This window comes from Canis lupus, chromosome 22 (genome assembly GCF_003254725.2).
Source record: "Canis lupus dingo isolate Sandy chromosome 22, ASM325472v2, whole genome shotgun sequence".
Taxonomy (NCBI): Eukaryota; Metazoa; Chordata; class Mammalia; order Carnivora; family Canidae; genus Canis; species Canis lupus.
The window spans coordinates 26,935,402-26,953,773 of NC_064264.1; the positions used below are offsets into that span (position 1 = coordinate 26,935,402).

Consider the following 18,372-nt stretch of genomic DNA (forward strand, 5'->3'; position numbering starts at 1 on the left):
CTTCTGGATATATACCAAAAGGAATTAAAAGCAGGCACTCGAACAGATATTTATACACCAATATTAAAAAGCAGCATTACTCACAATAGCCAAGACAGAAATAACCCAAATATTCATTGGGTGAATGGGTAAACAAAATGTGGCAAATGCGTATTATGGAACATTATTCAGTTCTAAAAAGGAATGAAATTTTGTTACACAGTATATAACATGGATGAATCTTGAAGACATAATACTCAGCAAAAAAGAGGCACTAAAGGACAATACTGCATGATTCTACTTATAGGAGGTACTCAGAATAGTCAAATTCATGGAAACAGAAAGTAGAAAGATATTTACCTCGAAAAATGGGTTGAAAGTAGAAAAGTAGGGAAGTTACTGCTTAATGGGTAGTTTGTTTGGATGACGAAAAAGTTCTAGATAGTGGTGATGGCAGAACAGTGTGAATGTTCTTATTGTTATCACCTGTACAATTTAAAAATGGTTAAAACGGTAAAATATATGTTGTGTATATTTTACAAAAAAATGTGGCCAGTGTGAGGAACTGAGTTTTTATGTTTGATTTAAACATGTTTAAAACTTGATACTTGATTGAGTTATTAGAAAACTTTTAAGTATGGAGTATGTATAAAACTTTGTAATGTTCCACTATGTAAGGAATCTCTTACTTGAAGTAATGAGAAATACGATCTGACACCTATTTGAAATGCCGACCTTGTTTTCAAGTCTGGAGCAATGTTAATAGAGCTATCTACTCTCACTACCAGGAGAAATGTATTGCAATTTATATCTCAAGCTTAATTTTATGCTGGAAATCATAGAGCCTTTAAATAATCTTCATTCTAAATATTTATCTAAATATTTATAGAATATTTACAGAAACAAAAGTTGTGTTCACAAAGGATATATTAAATCAAAAGTACATGCCGGTATCACCAAAATGGTTTTATTTCTGTCACTGACAACATGCATAACACTGCCAATTGTATCATTACAATTTGTTTTGATTTTGTTAAATAGTACTTAAGTATGCATTAAAAATATATGTTTACATTTAAATGTAACACTTAAAGAAGTTCTCTGTAACCATAGACCTTCTCAATATATTTTCCTGCTCTGTATCAAACATAAATAACTTAATCTACAAAACCATAAATAAAACTATTAACTCTTGTGACCTAAGAGTATATACCGATTTTGGAGCTTGACAAAAATGTTGTCTTTATGATTTTATGAGTGACAACATGCAGGATCTGCAGTGTTTACTATCAAATAAATGACTTATCACAAGTCGTTATTGTTTCCCAACCAAGTCTGCCAATAATACACCTTTCTAGTGTCCTTGGTAAAGATTCTAGGTGCTTACAGTCAAAATAATTAAAACTAGATTTTTATAATAGTGCAGAAGGTTGTCACTTGAATATTAGTGTTACTTTGTCTGAAGAACAAAAAAATGCTGCTAAAGAGTAAATGCTTATACTATCATTTAAATGGAAGCTAACAAAATCTAAAATAAAATCAGATTAAAATCCTATCGGCCTTGGGAAAAATATTCCAATAAGATTCTGCTACAAAAACAGAATTAACACTATCCTACATTTTCTAAAATTTACTTGGAACCACCACTTTGATTAGTTAAAACTTTCAGGGAAAAAATAATGACAAAGTGACCTTAGAAAGGAATACTTATAATTCTTGATACAGAACACTTGATTATTTAGCTTTTGTTTAATGGCTGGAAATTTATTCCTTCAGAAAATATCGTATTTGTTGAAAGAGATTTCCTATTTAGGGATTTATTAGATAAGCACTCAAACTATTTTTATGTAATAAACTTCAAAGAATTTTGCATGTCAGAAATGTTTCATTATGTGTTTTTTTTTTTTTAGGTTGTCATATGTAGAGTATAAAACTCAGAAAAATATGGTCAATATTTTCATTAAATTTAAATGATTCATTCAAATGACAATACTAAGCACTACCACTTTTAAATCTAAGTTTCTAAGTTTTATTTTTTAATTAATGCAAAAACAATCTGGTTCGTACTGCTAAGTGACAGAGAAACTTTTATGTTTAAAAAACTAAATATTCTGTGTTAAAGAAGAGCAGATTAGAACAAATCATTTCAAATTTCTGTGCTCTTATAACAGATTCTGATATGTTGTAAGTCTAAATCAAAATTCATAAATGGTGGCTGAAATTCTGTCAACTTTTAGCCCAATACAACACAAATCTATGGTTATTTTGCATAAACAATTCAAAATTAAATTTTATAATGGAAATGTCAACAAGTCATAACTACTACATTACTTCTGATGGGTTCCACTATACTTCAACCAGGCACAGCAGATGTGCACATCTGATAGACAGACTGCTTAGAAAATTAAAGCTATCAGAGCTATAAATAAGGAATACATAAATATGAATACAGCAATGCCAATGCATTAGAGCTGTTAAAAAAAAAGTAAGATGTGATGTAAACACATCTGATAGTTCTCTCTGTAAGCCATTTTCCACTGATTTATAAAGCTATGGTTTTATAATTCTTTTAAAAAGGAAAATGTTTCTACACTGCTGCATGCAGTAATTTCATTGTACATTCTTGACTACAATGCAATCTTCAAATCCTCTTGAAGAGCTTGACATATCTCATCAGGATTTCTCCAGAAAGTCAGCTTGTCGTATTTTCAGCAGCCTAGAACAAGAAAGTAAGTTTCATTATAATAAATCCATGAAAAAAGAGATACCATGGAGATATATTTGTCAATACTGCACTGTCATTAACAAACAATTCCTCCTCCACAAACATCGAACCACTTTCATCAGGATAATGCAGTGCTTTTCACTCTTTGCAGTACATTAGACCTACCTTTTGAACTGACTGCTAGGCTGACAGTGGAAAATTTGTCACATCATCTTAAATAATACAGTTAATGTAAAAATACATCGCTACTTGAAAAACAGACCCAAGTGGACCTTCTCCACACACTGTATCCACCTTATCCAGTCTTTGTTGGTTTGTCTGTTTATGCATGTTTCATTATAGTGTAAAAAGGGGATTAATAATGAAAAAGATCTTTCTGTCAGAAGACAGAGGAAAAAAGGGGCAAAAGGGAATAATGAACACATGTCTAATCCTCTTCACCTATATCACCATATACTTTCCCTGATTATTTTGCAGAAATTTGTAGACACCAAATAATTCATCAATAAATGATTTGAGACTTTTTTTCTTTTTAAAGATTTATTTTAGAGAGAAAGAGCAAGCATGCATGCGTGCTCAGGGAGGAGCAGAGGGAAAGCAGCAGACTCCTGGCTTAGCTTAGTGTGGAGCCTAATGGGGATCTCCATCTCACAACGCTTGAGATCATGACCTGAGCAGAAATCAAGAGACGTTTAACAGAGCCACCCAGGTGCCCTTGATACATATTTCTAAAAGATAAGGTTTTAAACAAGTACTTTCTCAAAGCTAAATATGAAAATGATGACTTTAAATAAATTTAATTTCAGAAATACACGGTAAACTTTTAATTCATTTATATTTCCACTTCTTAATTAAAACTTACTTTTAAGTTTAGTCTAAGTTCAGAGACCTTTCATGAAAATCCCTTAACATGCTGGGAAAATTGTAGTTAACTCAATCTGAAACACTCTTTGCCATTAGCAGAACCTACCATGTTTGTCCATATAGTTGGCTATTCTAGTTAGCCTTTCGCTTCTTTGGCTTTATTATTCATAAGGATTAGAATTTAGTTTGAAAAAAAATATCCTTTGTTCTAGAAGGGTTCTCATTTTTTTTTTACCCCCTTAAAAGTTCTTATATTAGCTCTAGCTGCATACCTTTAGGCATTCTGTCTTCTTCCTAACCCCATTCTCAGAATCATCTACTTCAAAGACAACTTGAAATAATGTAAACAATTTTAGAGTTTTGAAAAAATTAAAGTACCTTAACTAATGAAATTTGTCTAGTCCCATTCCATTATCATACTAATTGTAGAGATTCTCCTCCAAGATGCAGACATTAAAGAAGTATTTTCACCTGAACTAATTATAATATGCAAGCCATCAACCTTGTAAAGCATTCCTATTAATATGAATGCAGCACTACTTTCTTTTTGGAAGGACAGCACTGGCATCCTAAACTCCAGTTACCAAATTGCCATTAGAGCCTTCCAAACGTCCGAAACATTGCTCCTGTGAAAAATCAACTTCGGCAGTCTTGTCTCCCACACTTTGCTTTCCTGTGTAAGCTTATTTCCTCCTTCCTTACTTCTCTCCCAACTCCAAATTCTACAGCTCCAGTGTCCTTGTGCTGTACAAAATGCTCCTACAGTGAGGAGACACATCTTTCACTCTAAGGTGTTAGTAATCATATAAGAGAAAGGGCAAGGATTATTAGTATGAAATGCACCAATAAAAGTACAATTTGAGGTACCCTAGCCTTAGAGTAGAAGACACAGGAAAGGAGGTTTTTGACCAGAATTCCTGAAATCACAATATGTAAATGTTGCTTATACTTCAGTATTAGCCTAGAGGAGACAATATGAAAATGCAGTGTTTGATGGAAGAATCATTCATAAAAATGTCTTTTAACAACTGCACCTTAATTAACAGTCCTACTTAGCCTGTGGGAGACACATACAAATAACATATCTACTGATGCTAAGAAGTTGACCTAATCCTGTGACACACAACCAGCTACTTGATTACTAATTGATTTAAACAGTATCAATAGGGATCCCTGGGTGGCGCAGCGGTTTGGTGCCTGCCTTTGGCCCAGGGCGCGATCCCGGAGACCCGGGATCGAATCCCACATCGGGTTCCCGGTGCATGGAGCCTGCTTCTCCCTCTGCCTGTGTCTCTGCCTCTCTCTCTCTCTCTGTGACTATCATAAATAAATAAAAATTAAAAAAAATAATAAATAAACAGTATCAATATACAATCTGTGAGAAAGACAAAACAAGTAATGAAAAATTGTTGCAATTTTCTACATTGTTAACTAAAGGAAAAACTGGATGTTTCAGACCCCACAGCTCCTTGCAACATTTCAGGATGTCCCTGATTTATATTTTACACATTCTAAAATAGAAGTACATATAATGAAATTCTAATCAGTAAGCTTTCTAAGTAAAGGCAGAAGAACACAACAGGTACAGTTTTTTCTTACCCTATTTTTAGTACTGAAAGAAACACAAAAAACATGAAATTAATTACCAGCAACCAACCAAAAAGGAGAAAACCATATATGCTTTATTAAGTCTGTAAAAGATGGTCAAGGAAAGCTCACAACGCAGCTCCCAATACCAACCCAATAACAGCAGGCAATAGAGAATAAGCAGATTTTATAATTTAAAGAGAAGGAACCTATGAAAGGTTATTCTTTAATCCATAAAGTTAAATGTAATATTTTTATTTTTAAAGTAGCATGGTATCATCTAGAATGATGTTCACCAAGTATCGCTGGTTATCCCTTGGGTGGTTCTGAACGATTTATAACCTTCTTTGTATTTTGGTATTTAAATATTTTAAAATTGAGCATTTTTTAATAAAAATTATGTACAGATTTCAAAAATCCCTTTAAAGAAAAAAAAGTTCTAATTAACATTTTTCCTCTTTGCTAGAAACTTTTCAGGATTCTCCTCCCTGCCTGGTTTTAATGAGAAACTGGCATACTGGTTGTTGTTTATAGAGCAGTGTGTTTAAAGAGGCTTTGTGTGAGACCATTCTTCCATTCAAATAGGCAATGCTTTTTAATTTTATCTTAATTATTTATTTTCCCTCCTATATCTCACTATGGCCCACTATTATCACTATGCAATAACCAGCATGTTGAAAGCAAAAATGCTATGTTAAGTAGGTAATTCTCAAACTCCTATCCTAATGCTTTGTGCGTTTTATTTTGTCTAAGTAAGTGCTATGCCAAAATACTTCTCTCAGTTTCTCTTGCTGCTAACTAGGTTGTCTCTGGTTCCTTTATGGTACTCAAACTGCATTACAATATGAAAACTTCATGCTCTTCTGCCTCCCTATTCTCTGTCAAATTCCAATATAACAAAAATTCATGCAGTTGTGGAAGATGTTTATTAAATAAATTCTCTTCCATTAGAATTTCAGAAATTTACCGACCAAAGACTGATACTACATTTTATTTTTAACAACAGAGTTCTGAGAGAATACAAAGCCAGGGAATGTTCCCATGCCACAATCCATTAACTTAGTTCTAATCACATTTCATTTTTTTTAAAAAGCAGGCTCAGATATTTTTTAGAACGTATTATAGGTAAAAACTTACAGTTAAAAACCTGAAGCCAGAGTCCAAGTTTAAATCTCAGCTCAACTACGTCTCAGTAAGTCCTTGGGAGAAGCTGGCCACCATAAGCTTCAGTTTCCTTAGCAGTAAACTACTAACCATAGTAGCAGTACATATCACTGCTGTGACCATTAAAGAAATAATGCAAAGAAAGCTGTTAGTGCAAAAAGACTGATAAAAGGCAAGTAATATTCTTATTATATTTAGTTATTTTTCTGTCGTATGAAAGCATGATTGAGAGTTTAACATTTAAAAAAGGTTCACATTCAGAATATTTAAGACTACTAATACAAAAGGAAAAATGACCAAAAGAACATGTAAAAACACATTCCACCTCATTGGTACTAGGAGAAATGCAAACAAAACAAAAACGCACATAATAAACTCATACACAATTACCAAAATGACTAAAATTAAAAACACAATAAATATTGGCAAAGATGTGGAGAAAGGTAGAGAAACTCGATGCTGCTGGTGGAAACAGAAATTGACACAAATACTTTAGAAAACTCTGGCATTATCTATTCCAGTTGAAGATAAACATAACCTAAAACCAAGCAACTTTACTAACAAAAATGCATGCATATATGCATCATGAGTCATTAACAACTATGATCACAGCAGCATATTTCTAATAGTCCCACCCTGGTGGTACCTGAATATCCATTCACAGTAGAAAGGATAACAGTAGTGTATTTGTGCAACAAAGCATGATTGATTATTCCAGTGAAAGGAACTGTATTACAGCTACACACAACATAAAAAAAAAAAAAAAAAAACCTCTGCGGTGCCCAGGTGGCTCAGCTGGGTAAGCATCAGACTCTTGGTTTGGGCTCAGGTCAAGATCTCAGGGTTTTGAAAACAGAGATCCTCATAGAGTCTGCTTAACATTCTCTCTCTTCCTCTTTCTCTGAACCTCCCCCTGCTCATGTGTGTGCTTGGATGTACTCTCCCTCTCAAATAAATAAATCTTGGAAGAAAAGCAAAAAACAAAAAACAGGGCAGCCCAGGTGGCTCATTGGTTTAGCAGCGCCTTGAGCCCAGGGTGTTGATCCTGGAGTCCTGGGATCAAGTCCCACATCGGGCTCCCTACATGGAGCCTGTTTCTCCCTCTGCCTGCATCTCTGCCTCTCTCTGTCTCTCATGAATAAATAAGTAAAATTAAAAAAACAAAAACAAAAACATAAACCTCACATCCTCACACTTCTACTCGTAAATGGAATCCAAACACCCCCCCCCCCCCCCACACACACAAACTCCCAAAATAAAGAGGAAATCAGATCTATAAAAAGAGAAGAAACTAATGGTTGCAAAGAGGAGAGAGAGGAGTTTGAACAAATTGGGTGAAGGTGAGAGGGAAAAATAGGTTCCAGTTATGGAATGAGTAAGTCACAGGAATAAAAGGCACAGCATAAGGAACACAGTCAATAATACTGTAATAGTGATATCACCAGACAAGTGGCAGCTACACTTGTGGGTGAACAGATAGCATAATATACAAACCTGTCAAGTCATTAAGTTATACACCTGAAACTAATGAAACATTAATGTGTCAACTATATTAAAAAAAAAAAAAAAAACACCACTCTCAAAAATAATGTGAAATGAAGAACCCAATAAAGACCTCTATGATCCTGGTTTACATCAAATTCAAAACTTTTACAAAATTAAACTGCAGTGTTTAAAGACCCATGTTTAGTCAGTAAAACTGTTAAAAGTAAGAAAGCTCCAACCATAAAAATCAGAACAGTAGTTATTGAAAGGGGGGAGCAGGACAGCCTAGGTGATAGGGGAGCTCAAAGGAACTTTAGGGCTCTGGCATGAGAACTGTACAGATATTCTCTTTATGACAAATTTTTGCTGTGTAAATGTGTTTGTTTTACCTTTCTGTGTTAGATTTAATGAGAAAGTTTAAAAAATCTCAAAAACAACCCAAAGCACTGGAACTTACTGGAGACTGACTTAATTTTAGATAGATTATATGTATTATATAGTATTGCTTTCTCAAAGAAAAGAAAAAAGGCTAGAGAAAAGTTGTCTGTCCTTGGACAAGTTTTCAGAAGGATTAACTTGAGTATCAGCATCTGTGATGAGTTAGTTACATAAACAAGGAAATAAAATCATCCAAGATCTTAAATCAGTGTCTGGAAGCAAGAGGGAATACACCTTTCCTGTTCCTAATGCGAGCAATTAAGAAATGGCGAGTATGAATTTGAAAAAAAGATAGTCCTCTGGGCCGCTGGTAGCAGTGCAGCCAACTGGCCTCTGCAGTCCCTTCGTCTTAGATCTCAGAGCTACTATGTGTCCTTCTTCCCTCTTCTTGAAGGAGAGACACTTCTTCACAGCCAGGTAGCCCTACTGGCCAGTTTCCTTCCTGCAGAATCCAGAAGTACAGAATCCCACCCTTCCTTCATTTTGTCTGGGACCCTTTTATTGGGGTTAGAGATGGTTGACAACATCTATGAATCATATACTTCATCTCACCAGAGCCACCACTCTGGGCTTTCTCTCCAGAGTATGCTCTTTGGGTAAGGCTGAGAATTTTCCAGATCAATTGCTGGTTCCTTTTTTCTTAACCAGTTCCTTCCTCGATTTCTCATTCCTCTTACATTTTTATTTAAGTAGCAAGGAGAAATCTTTGCTACTTTTCATACTTTGTTAGGAAATTTCAACTAAATATCCAAGTTCATCACTTACAAGTTTTATTTTTCTTCCAATAGTAAAATATAATTCAGCCAGGTATTGTCACTTTACAGCAAGGACAATCGTCTCTCTGGTGTTCATTATGTTCCTCATTAGATCTCACCAGAAGCCCCTTTAACGTCCATTATTTCTAGCAACATTCTGCTTAACATGATACATGTATTCGCTAAGACAATTAAAGCTTTCTCTACAGCTCTTTTCTCCTTTCTGAGCCCCTAGCAGAACTTCCTTTAATGTTCAAAGTTCTACCAACACTTTCTTCAAGGAAAACTAGGCCTTCTATCAAGTGTGTAAAATTTTCCAATTCTACCCATTACCTAATTCCAAAGCCACTTCCTGACTTGCAGGTATTTGTTACAACAGCACCCCATTTTCTAATAGTGAAATCTGTATTAGACTTCTAGGGCTGCCACAACCAGGTACCATAAACTGAATGGACTGAAACAGAAATTTATTTTCTCACAGTTCTAAAGGCGAAAAATCCAAAATCAAGATGTCAGAAGGCTCTAGCAGAAGATCCTCCCCCTGGCTTCTTCCTAGCTTCTGATGGCTGCCAACAATCCTCGGCTACCATTGCAATCTCTGCCTTCACTGTCACAAGGCAATGTCTGTGTCTGTGTGTCCACATGGTACTCTCCTGGTGTATCTCTGTCCAAATTTCCCTTGTCTTATAAGGACATCAGTCATTAATCCACTATCTCATCTTAATTTGATTATACCTGCTGATACACAATTTCCAAATAAGGTCACATTCACAGGTACGTATCTTTTTGGGCACAGACACAATTTTACTTACAACACGAGGAAAATTCTAAACACAGCTGGAGACTTCTGTGAAGAGACAATGTAGTCCATGATAGGAGCAGTGCTTGTAACTGAACATACGTTACTAAGACTCTGGTTTTCAGAATTTCTGATGGTGACAGAAACTAATTTAATCACATTTAAGCAGGTTCTTCCACATAAATTCCACTCACCATTTTCTATAAAGCATCTTTCCTTAGAATAAACATACAAATCTCTAACCTTTAGTGCTTCAGTGGCCTTGCGAAGTTCCTTAATAACCGACGATAAAGCTTCTGGGTTAATTCCTTGTTCACAAAGCCGTACACAAATAGACAAAGTTTCCATATCTAAGCCAGTATTCAGAATTCTTGAAATTTCCAACAGAACTGAAAAAGATATAGAGGATATTTTAAAAAAAATTACATTTAAAAATACGCAGACAGTATTGTTTTTAATTCATATAATATTCCAAGTACCAAAAACTAGCACAGTATCCCTAGATTTTGAAATTATCATGTAATACTGTCTTGTTCTCTTAGCCTAGCATCAGAAATACACTTATACCCTCCCTCCACATAACTGCTTTTTACACTTTGATTTATATTCTACAACTCATTTAATATCTTAAATATATGCATCATAATGAGGAGTATTATGAACATTTCCCCATTTTTAGTATGCTTTTACAATATAATTTAGTCTTACAACATTCCATTTTATGAAAACATCTTATATTACTTAACTACTCTACTATTTAGGAGTTACTATTTAGGAGTTAAGGGTCTCATGTTTTCCCCACTGAAATAATCCTGCGATAAACATCTGTACATACTAACTACATTTTATTTCATTAGGATAAATTCCTAAAAGTGCAATGCTCAGTGATGTACATATTTAAGGCTTGAAGTGCTTAGAAACTTCTACAATTTGACAGAGTAATCATGTCTGTTGAAATCTAATAGTAAAAAATGAAAGCTTATTTTTTTAACTTTTTTTTATAGTACTTCATTTTATTGCAGTTTATAAAAGTAATTGACATAAGAAACACTAGCAAAGAGAAGCACAGAATGTAAATACACTGGCTCCATTACATTTTGTTTTATGGTGGTTATTCCCCAGAGCATGTTTAGAATTTGTTAAGTCAATGGTCAACATATTATATATGGCTGCCTGTATTATTTTCCCTTGGCCGTATACTTAGAAAGTTATTCCCCATGCAAAGATTATATAATTATATACCAAGATTCCCTTCTAGCACTTCAAAGTTTGTTTCCCATCTGCCTATAAACACTTGAAGATTTAACTCCCTGGAGTTCAGGTGGAAGACAGGATTTAACTTTATCTCCCTGAAATAAGAGTTAAGAGTCTGCTCTCTAGAACAAAGTACTTGAGTTCAAATTTCACCTTCATTACGTAATAGGCAAAGTAACCTTTCTGTGCCTTTATTTTACAATTTTGTGAAATAGGAATAGTAAGTACTTACTTTATAGGATCAGTGTGAGTACTACAAGACACACTCAGAATGCTGTGTCCATTGGCATCTCGTGCTCAAAAAGAGCTATTACTAATACCTTCTCTCTTTTCAATTTTTGTGTGTGTTGCTTATGTTTTGTATCTACCTTAGCTACTTAGTAGCTAAGTAGATTTCTGGCTGGAAATTCATCTTCCACAGATTTTTCTTGATGTCCTAAATTGGTGAAGCATTCTTGGGATAGGTAGTCTCACACTGGTCTCAGCCCTCTGGATCAGACCTGGTGGAAGCACACTGGCTCCAGACCCACAGGACACATGGATGGTACTTCCCAATCCCTGGCCATGGCAGATGGCACATTTCTGGCCTCCAGCTTCAACCAGGCACACAGGACACGTGGATGGTACTTCCCAATCCCTGGCCATGGCAGATGGCACATTTCTGGGCCCCAGCTTCACCCAAGCAGCGCAGCATGCTTTGTCAGGTTTCATTCCCAGTCTCCTGCTGTGGTTCCCATCTGCTCCTCTCTTTGGGGAAAACCTTTCTCTTTCTAAGCAGGAGATTTTTGCTTTCTTGGTTTTGAACATGGCTGTACTGATAATTGCATTTTAGTATTTCCTGTTATTTTTATATGCTTGGAGCAGAAAGTTTTAGCCAAGTGCTCAATCATCATCAATTTTGATAGTGAATCACCAATTTCTTTAATTTTTAGTTTTGTTTTCATAAATGCATTCTACCTTGCTTTGGTATATTCTAAGTGATTAATGCAGATATTCTAGAATATACTTATTTTTATTTTGTAGCCAGCCATCTTAACAAATCCTACTGATGTCTTTTAGTTAATTCTCTTCTGTTTTCCAATTAGATAATTTTACCTACAAATAATAGTTTCATGTCCTACCTAACAGTCTTTTTCTTTTTTTATCCTGCATTATTTGCTAAAACTTTCGTATCAGTGGTTAAAAAATAAATAAATAAGTGAAAGAAATGCTTTTAACACTAATGTTAAGGATGATGTTAATTTCATATAACTATTCCTTGGCGTGTTAACAACGTACTGTTTTCTTTCGCTAAGACTTTAAAATAAGAAGAAAAGTGTTGATTCTTATGAATTCTTTTTCATCAAACACTGAAATGACCAGGCAGCTTTCTGCCTTTGACATAGTAAAAGAGTACATTATATTGACAGACTATATTCACAGCTGAAGAACAGTGAGCTTAGGAAATCCCTACTTTAATAGTAAGCAAGTTAGCAAACTTGTTATTTATCTGGAAGTAGATGTTACCTCATCCCTCAAGTTGTTCACGGTAAATACACTCTCGAGAAACTGCAGGAGGAAGGCCTTGCCTTCTCAGCCTATAGAGCAAGACTGTTCAAGCAGGCTCAGGGCTCACAGGCTGTATCTCCCAATAGTGACACTGCATGACTTCTGATGCTAGGCTTAAGAAGGTAATATGGCTTCCTCCTGGCAATCTCTTGAAGCACTCTCTCTTGCACCCTACCCACCAAGTGAGAAGAAACCCACATGCTGGAGACAACAGCCCCTGCTGCAGGCCCAGCTAACATGTGTCAACTAGAAGATATGTGAGTGAGAAAGCTTTGGGATGACTCTAGATTCAGCACTAACTGCAATGCATTAGAGACCTTCAATGAGAATTACCCAGATAAGCCAGGCCACCATATAGATCTGAGAGACAAGTACTTGTTGTTTTGCGCCAAGAAGTTTGGGATGGTTTGTTATGCACCAGGAAAAATGAAAGCAGGTACTCTGACCCTACTCCAACTCTCCAACATTACCAACATGAGCACCATCATCAACTGTTCCTGACAAATTCCCACCAGTTTTCTCTGCATGACAGACCCTGGTCTATAAATGCTGTTTATTTCTGATTTCATGCCTTAGTTCATGCTTTTCTCCTCTGCCTTTTCTCTTCTCCCCATGTAATTCCATACTCTCTCTCAGGTCTATCTCAGGACTATTTCTTTCCTTTAAGCTTTCTTATAAAATCTATGTTGATCTTTACCTCCTAACTTCATAACCTATCTGTAATAAGTACTTCTGTGGTGCCTACTACATAATTGATACTTATATGTATTTTGTGCTATGTTACTGTTGAAAATACAATTGTGAAAAAAGACAGATATGGTCCCAATACTCATGGAATTACTGTCTAGGAGAAATAGATATTAAAGTAATAACTGATCCTAGTCAAAAGGGAAATAAAGAAAAGCATACCTCCAAAACAAATTATAAGGGCATCTTACATAGTTGTGAAAGACAAGTGTTTAGGAAAGACTTGCCTGAAGAAGTGACAAGTAAGCTTACACTTCAAGGATGAAGAGAAATCAACCTAACACAGAGTTAAGAAGTACAAAGAGAGTGAGTGTGAAAAAAACAGCTTGTGCAAAAATTCCTGCATTAAAGAGAACTTGGTAAATTCATAGATCTGAAAGGTTCTAAATGTGGAGGCAATGTAATTGCAAGGAAAGTACAGGTGTAAAATATGAGAAAGGAAAGGCATGAACACTCACTAAGTCTCTTTGAAGATTTCAGAACTTTGGTAAGCTACTAAAAAATATAAAAATGAAAGTATGACAATCAGATCTTCATTTTTACAAGACCCCTGCGGCATAATATAATGATCCTGGAAAGAGGCAGAACACCAGTGGAGGAGGAGTCAACTTACTGCCATCTTAGAAGAGAGATTAAGTGGTCAAACCTGAGACGAAGGAAGGAAGACTTAGTGAAGGACAGAAGGGAGGGGAGGTGAAACAAAGCAAGAATGATTCCTAGGTTTCTTTCTTCAGTGACTGACTAGACTGATAGCAGAGAGACTATACGTCCGTTTCACTGACATGCCTTGTATACTGTGAACTTTCTTAACTCCTTCTAACTTACTACCTGATATGTACTAAAGCAGCACTACACTGAAACCCTCTGGTGAGGAAGAGGTTCCTTTTAATCACATTTATAACAAGCATAATTATTAGTAGTAATTGAAGCCATAAGGAAATTTTTAAAATTTAAGATAAAAATCAAAGTATAAAACTATCAATAAAGAGTACCTAAAATTTCAAAACATTGAAAAGCAAAAGAGGTAAGTGAGTACACTGGAGAATAGAGAGAGAGGCAGTATAGAAGACTGACATTTTTAAGAAGGAATCTGGAGAGAATGTTGAGGATATAAAAATGAGAGGAAGGGATTGACCCAAGACCTTATACTAAATCAGGGCCAGGGTATCAGTCGGGCTCCTTTCAGAGTAAGCCACACAGATAAACTACAAGCCTACCTGCTCCTGAAGTATCATTTTCAAAATGCTTTCACTTCACAAAAATAAAAATGTTTATAGCTGAGTTCTACAACCCTGAAATCATGCAGATCCATTAGATTAAATTAGTTGATTCTAACCCAGCCATTAGAAATGACAAATACCCACCATTTGCTTCGACATGGATGGAACTGGAGGGTATTATGCTGAGTGAAATGAGTCAATCGGAGAAGGACAAACATTATATGTTCTCATTCATTTGGGGAATATAAATAATAGTGAACGGGAATAGAGGGGAAGGGAGAAGAAATGGGTAGGAAATATCAGAAAGGGAGACAGAACATGCAAGACTCCTAACTCTGGGAAATGAACTAGGGGTGTGTAAGGGGAGGAGGGCGGGGGGTGGGGGTAACTGGGTGGCGGGCACTGAGGGGGGCACTTGACGGGATAAGCACTGGGTGTTATTCTGTATGTTGGCAAATTGAACAATAAAAAATAAATTTATTATTAAAATAAATAAATAAATTAGTTGATTCTAGTTGTGATAGGAGGGAAGTAGTAAGATGATGAGAACTATACTAATCCTGAGAGAGGGTACTGGACTCAAAAACTTTTGGCACTCAAGGCTAGACTTAAGTTCAATGAAACCCCACATTAACAAAGTTTCAAATGATAATCCTATTTGGGTAGTTCTGTTTGGCCCCTTTAGGCAAGCTGAAATTTTGTTTCTGGGAATGAATGTGGAGGAAGGTGGGATTATAAAATGACAACATGGAGACGCCTGGGTGGCTCAGTTGGTTAAGTGTCTAACTTAGGCCCAGGTTATGATCTCAGGGTCCTGGGATCCAGCCCAAGGCGGGCTCAGTGCTCAGCAGAGGAGTCTGAGTCTGCATCTGCCTCTGACTCCCCAGCCTCTAGTTCCCCATCCTGCTGTGAGCGTATGTGTGCGCCCTTGCTCTAATAATTATATAAAATAGTTTAAAAATAAATAAAATAAAATGAGAACATGTAGGATTTTTCCAGTTCAGTTTATGATCAATTATTTACAGTGTGTGTTTTTAGTGTGTTTACCTTTGTGTCTTAATTATTAAACAACATGGAAAAGTTTTCCATTAATTTTGCAGTAATTCAACTTCATATTTTATGTGACTGTCTTAGACTCCAATTATGGCCCCAGGGATTTTCTGTAAGTTTAGAATTCTAATGGACGTGATATTCCCTAGCTGCCACATTTAACAAATGTTGATTCAGTGCCAACCTGGGGCCTTTTTATCTTGAGGTTTGTGGACTAACTGTATATGAAGGAGCAGTGTTCTCTAAGTCATAGAGCCTCTCAATTTTTATTTTTTTAAAAATCTGTATTTCTTCACTTTTTCCTGTTCTTTCACTCTCAATAATCTTCATTTTACACACACTCCTCCCAGTAAAAATATTGATGACACAACCAATAGTCAGTTCTCATTTGTACATCAATAGTTCCACCAGTGATAAACTGGGAGTTCTCCATTCAAACAGGATTTTGCGGCCGTATAAATGAGGAACCTAGGTATAGCCATCATAAGAAAATTGACAGAAGTGGGGCCTCATACTCTATTCTTTAAAAGACCCACCGGCTTCCAAGCAAAGATGTAAGACAATATAACCATCGCTCACTTTTTGAAAGTTTGTCTTATTTCACTTTGCTTTTATGGAAGCCATACATTAGTAGCTATTTTTGCTAACCAAAAGAAATCCAATAAATTTTTGCTTTTATGAAAATAGGCAAAAAGTGAAAATAGTGTTGAGTGTTTGTTTACGATAAGCCATTAGAGCCAGCACATAACCCCAGCATTTAGTGTTTGTTACTGCCAAGCTCCTTCCCCAGGAACTAAACTCAATCTCTTGCCATTAAGCTCCCAGAGCCTTAAACTAGTGTCTGGGGGCATCTGTGCTTTATCTCTATTTATTTTGTGCATCTGTTAACAAGATGTATCCTAGGGCATCAAAAAACCCTAAGAAAGGTTATTTTTTGGGGTCTGAGAATGCTCAAAAAAATTTCCAATTCGTATTGGCTCTTCACTTTACATAATTTCAGCTTAGGAAACGTTTCATGGGACCAGTCTGCTTCCAGATAGCTGGGGAAACCTATAATGTGGTACACTGAGAAAGAATGGGAAATAGGCTGAATACGATGTTAATAAAATTCTGGGGTGCCTGGTAGTTCAGTGGGTTGAGCATCCAACTCCTGATTTCAGCTCAAGGTTGATCTCAGGGTCATGGGATGGAGTAGAGCCTTGTTCCTCTCTCTCTGCCTCCACCTCTAAAATAAATAAAACCTTTAAAGAATAAAGTCTGTTTTCTTTTCAGAGAAACAGCAAAATAGATACTTGGTAAGTAAAAAGTTAGATGCAAATGTTCTAATGTACATAGTTCTTTGAAAAGGAAAGCAGAGCAACCCCAGTGGCTCAGCGGTTTAGCGCCACCTTCGGCCCGGGGCGTGATCCTGGAGACCCGGGATGGAGTCCTGCGTCGGGCTCCCTCCTTGGAGCCTGCTTCTCCCTCAGCCTGTGTCTCTGCCTCTCTCTCTCTCTTTCATGTATAAATAAATTTTAAAAACCTAAAAAAAAAAAGAATGTAAAGGAAAGCAGCAACCTGTGCAGAAAAAGCCAGAAATCTTACTGAAAGCCCTTTAAGGATGACTGTATCAGTAAGTGAAGCCGGCAGGGAGATTCAGCAGGAAGGCTGGCACAACTGAGAACTGCAAAGTTTCTTTCTTTCTTTCTTTTTTTTTTTAAAGATTTATTTATTTGTTTATTAGAGAGAGAGAGAGAGAGAGAGAGAGAGGCAGAGACACAGGCAGAGGGAGAAGCAGGCTCCATGCAGGGAGCCCGATGTGGGGCTTGATCCCGGGACTCCAGGATCGCGCCCTGGGCCAAAGGCAGGCGCCAAATCGCTGAGCCACCCAGGGATCCCCCAGAGTTATGTTTCAATAGAGATGAAGACTCATGTTAGTAACCCCCCGGAAAAATGCAAAAAAAAAAAAAAGGGGGGGGGCAACATTCAACATCCATCAAACCCGTAAGAGGATGCAATAAAATGGAGACAAAGGAGGAGTCCGCAAGTAGTGGGATGTACATGTAATACAACCCAAAGGTCATGGTAACTATTTTTTGCTTTATCGCCTCTGATACGCCTTTGCTTTGTGGTCTTAAATATTCACAAATACCTTTTAGGAGGAGGTGAACTCACTTTATAGAAAAGAAAGAAATGGGCTCAAAACGTCTACATAGCTTGTCCCCCCCCCCCCCCCCGGAAGGGGAGCACAGTGTCAGAACCGACATTCATTCGAGGGTAGAGAACCTGACTCCAGGGCCCGTCGTCTTCCAGCACGTGCGCGCGGGCGTTCCACCCACGTGCCGCGGAAACAGGTAAAGCGGCGCACAGCCCCAGCCGCCGGCGGCACCTGCTCCTCGACGCCTCGGAGCGCTCCTGAGGGCGGGGCGCCTCGCCCGCTCGCCGCACAGTGAACAAGCGTCAGGGACAAAGGACATCGCGGTGACCAAACGCACAAGGCCGCTCTCCACACGGGGCTTGCAGTCTCGAGGGCTGCTCCCTCCCGCTCGGGCCTCTGAGGAAACGGCGCCCCGCCGCGGGTGGGGGGGGGGGGGGCGGCGCCCGAAGCCGGCTCCGCGGGAAAGGCCGCCAGGAGCCCGCCGCAGCGTGAGGCGCGCGGGGAGCGGGTGCGGAGCGGGCGGCGCGCGTGAGGCGCGGGAGGCGCGTGAGGCGCGTGGCGTGCGTGAGGCGCGGGGCGCGCGCGCCCGGCTGACGTGGCGGCTGGAACGCCGTGCGCGC

General features: G+C 37.5%; 1 protein-coding gene across 1 annotated transcript; it reads right to left on the reverse strand.

Annotated features, from left to right (window-relative positions):
- Positions 1–930: 930 nt before the first annotated feature.
- Positions 931–18,304, reverse strand: MZT1 (mitotic spindle organizing protein 1; the record flags this gene model as incomplete). The annotated part of the gene is made up of 3 exons (XM_025441010.3): positions 931–2,695; positions 10,040–10,185; positions 17,881–18,304. Coding segments are annotated over 3 exons (594 nt in total), but the record flags the coding sequence as incomplete, so codon positions are not given.
- Positions 18,305–18,372: the final 68 nt, after the last annotated feature.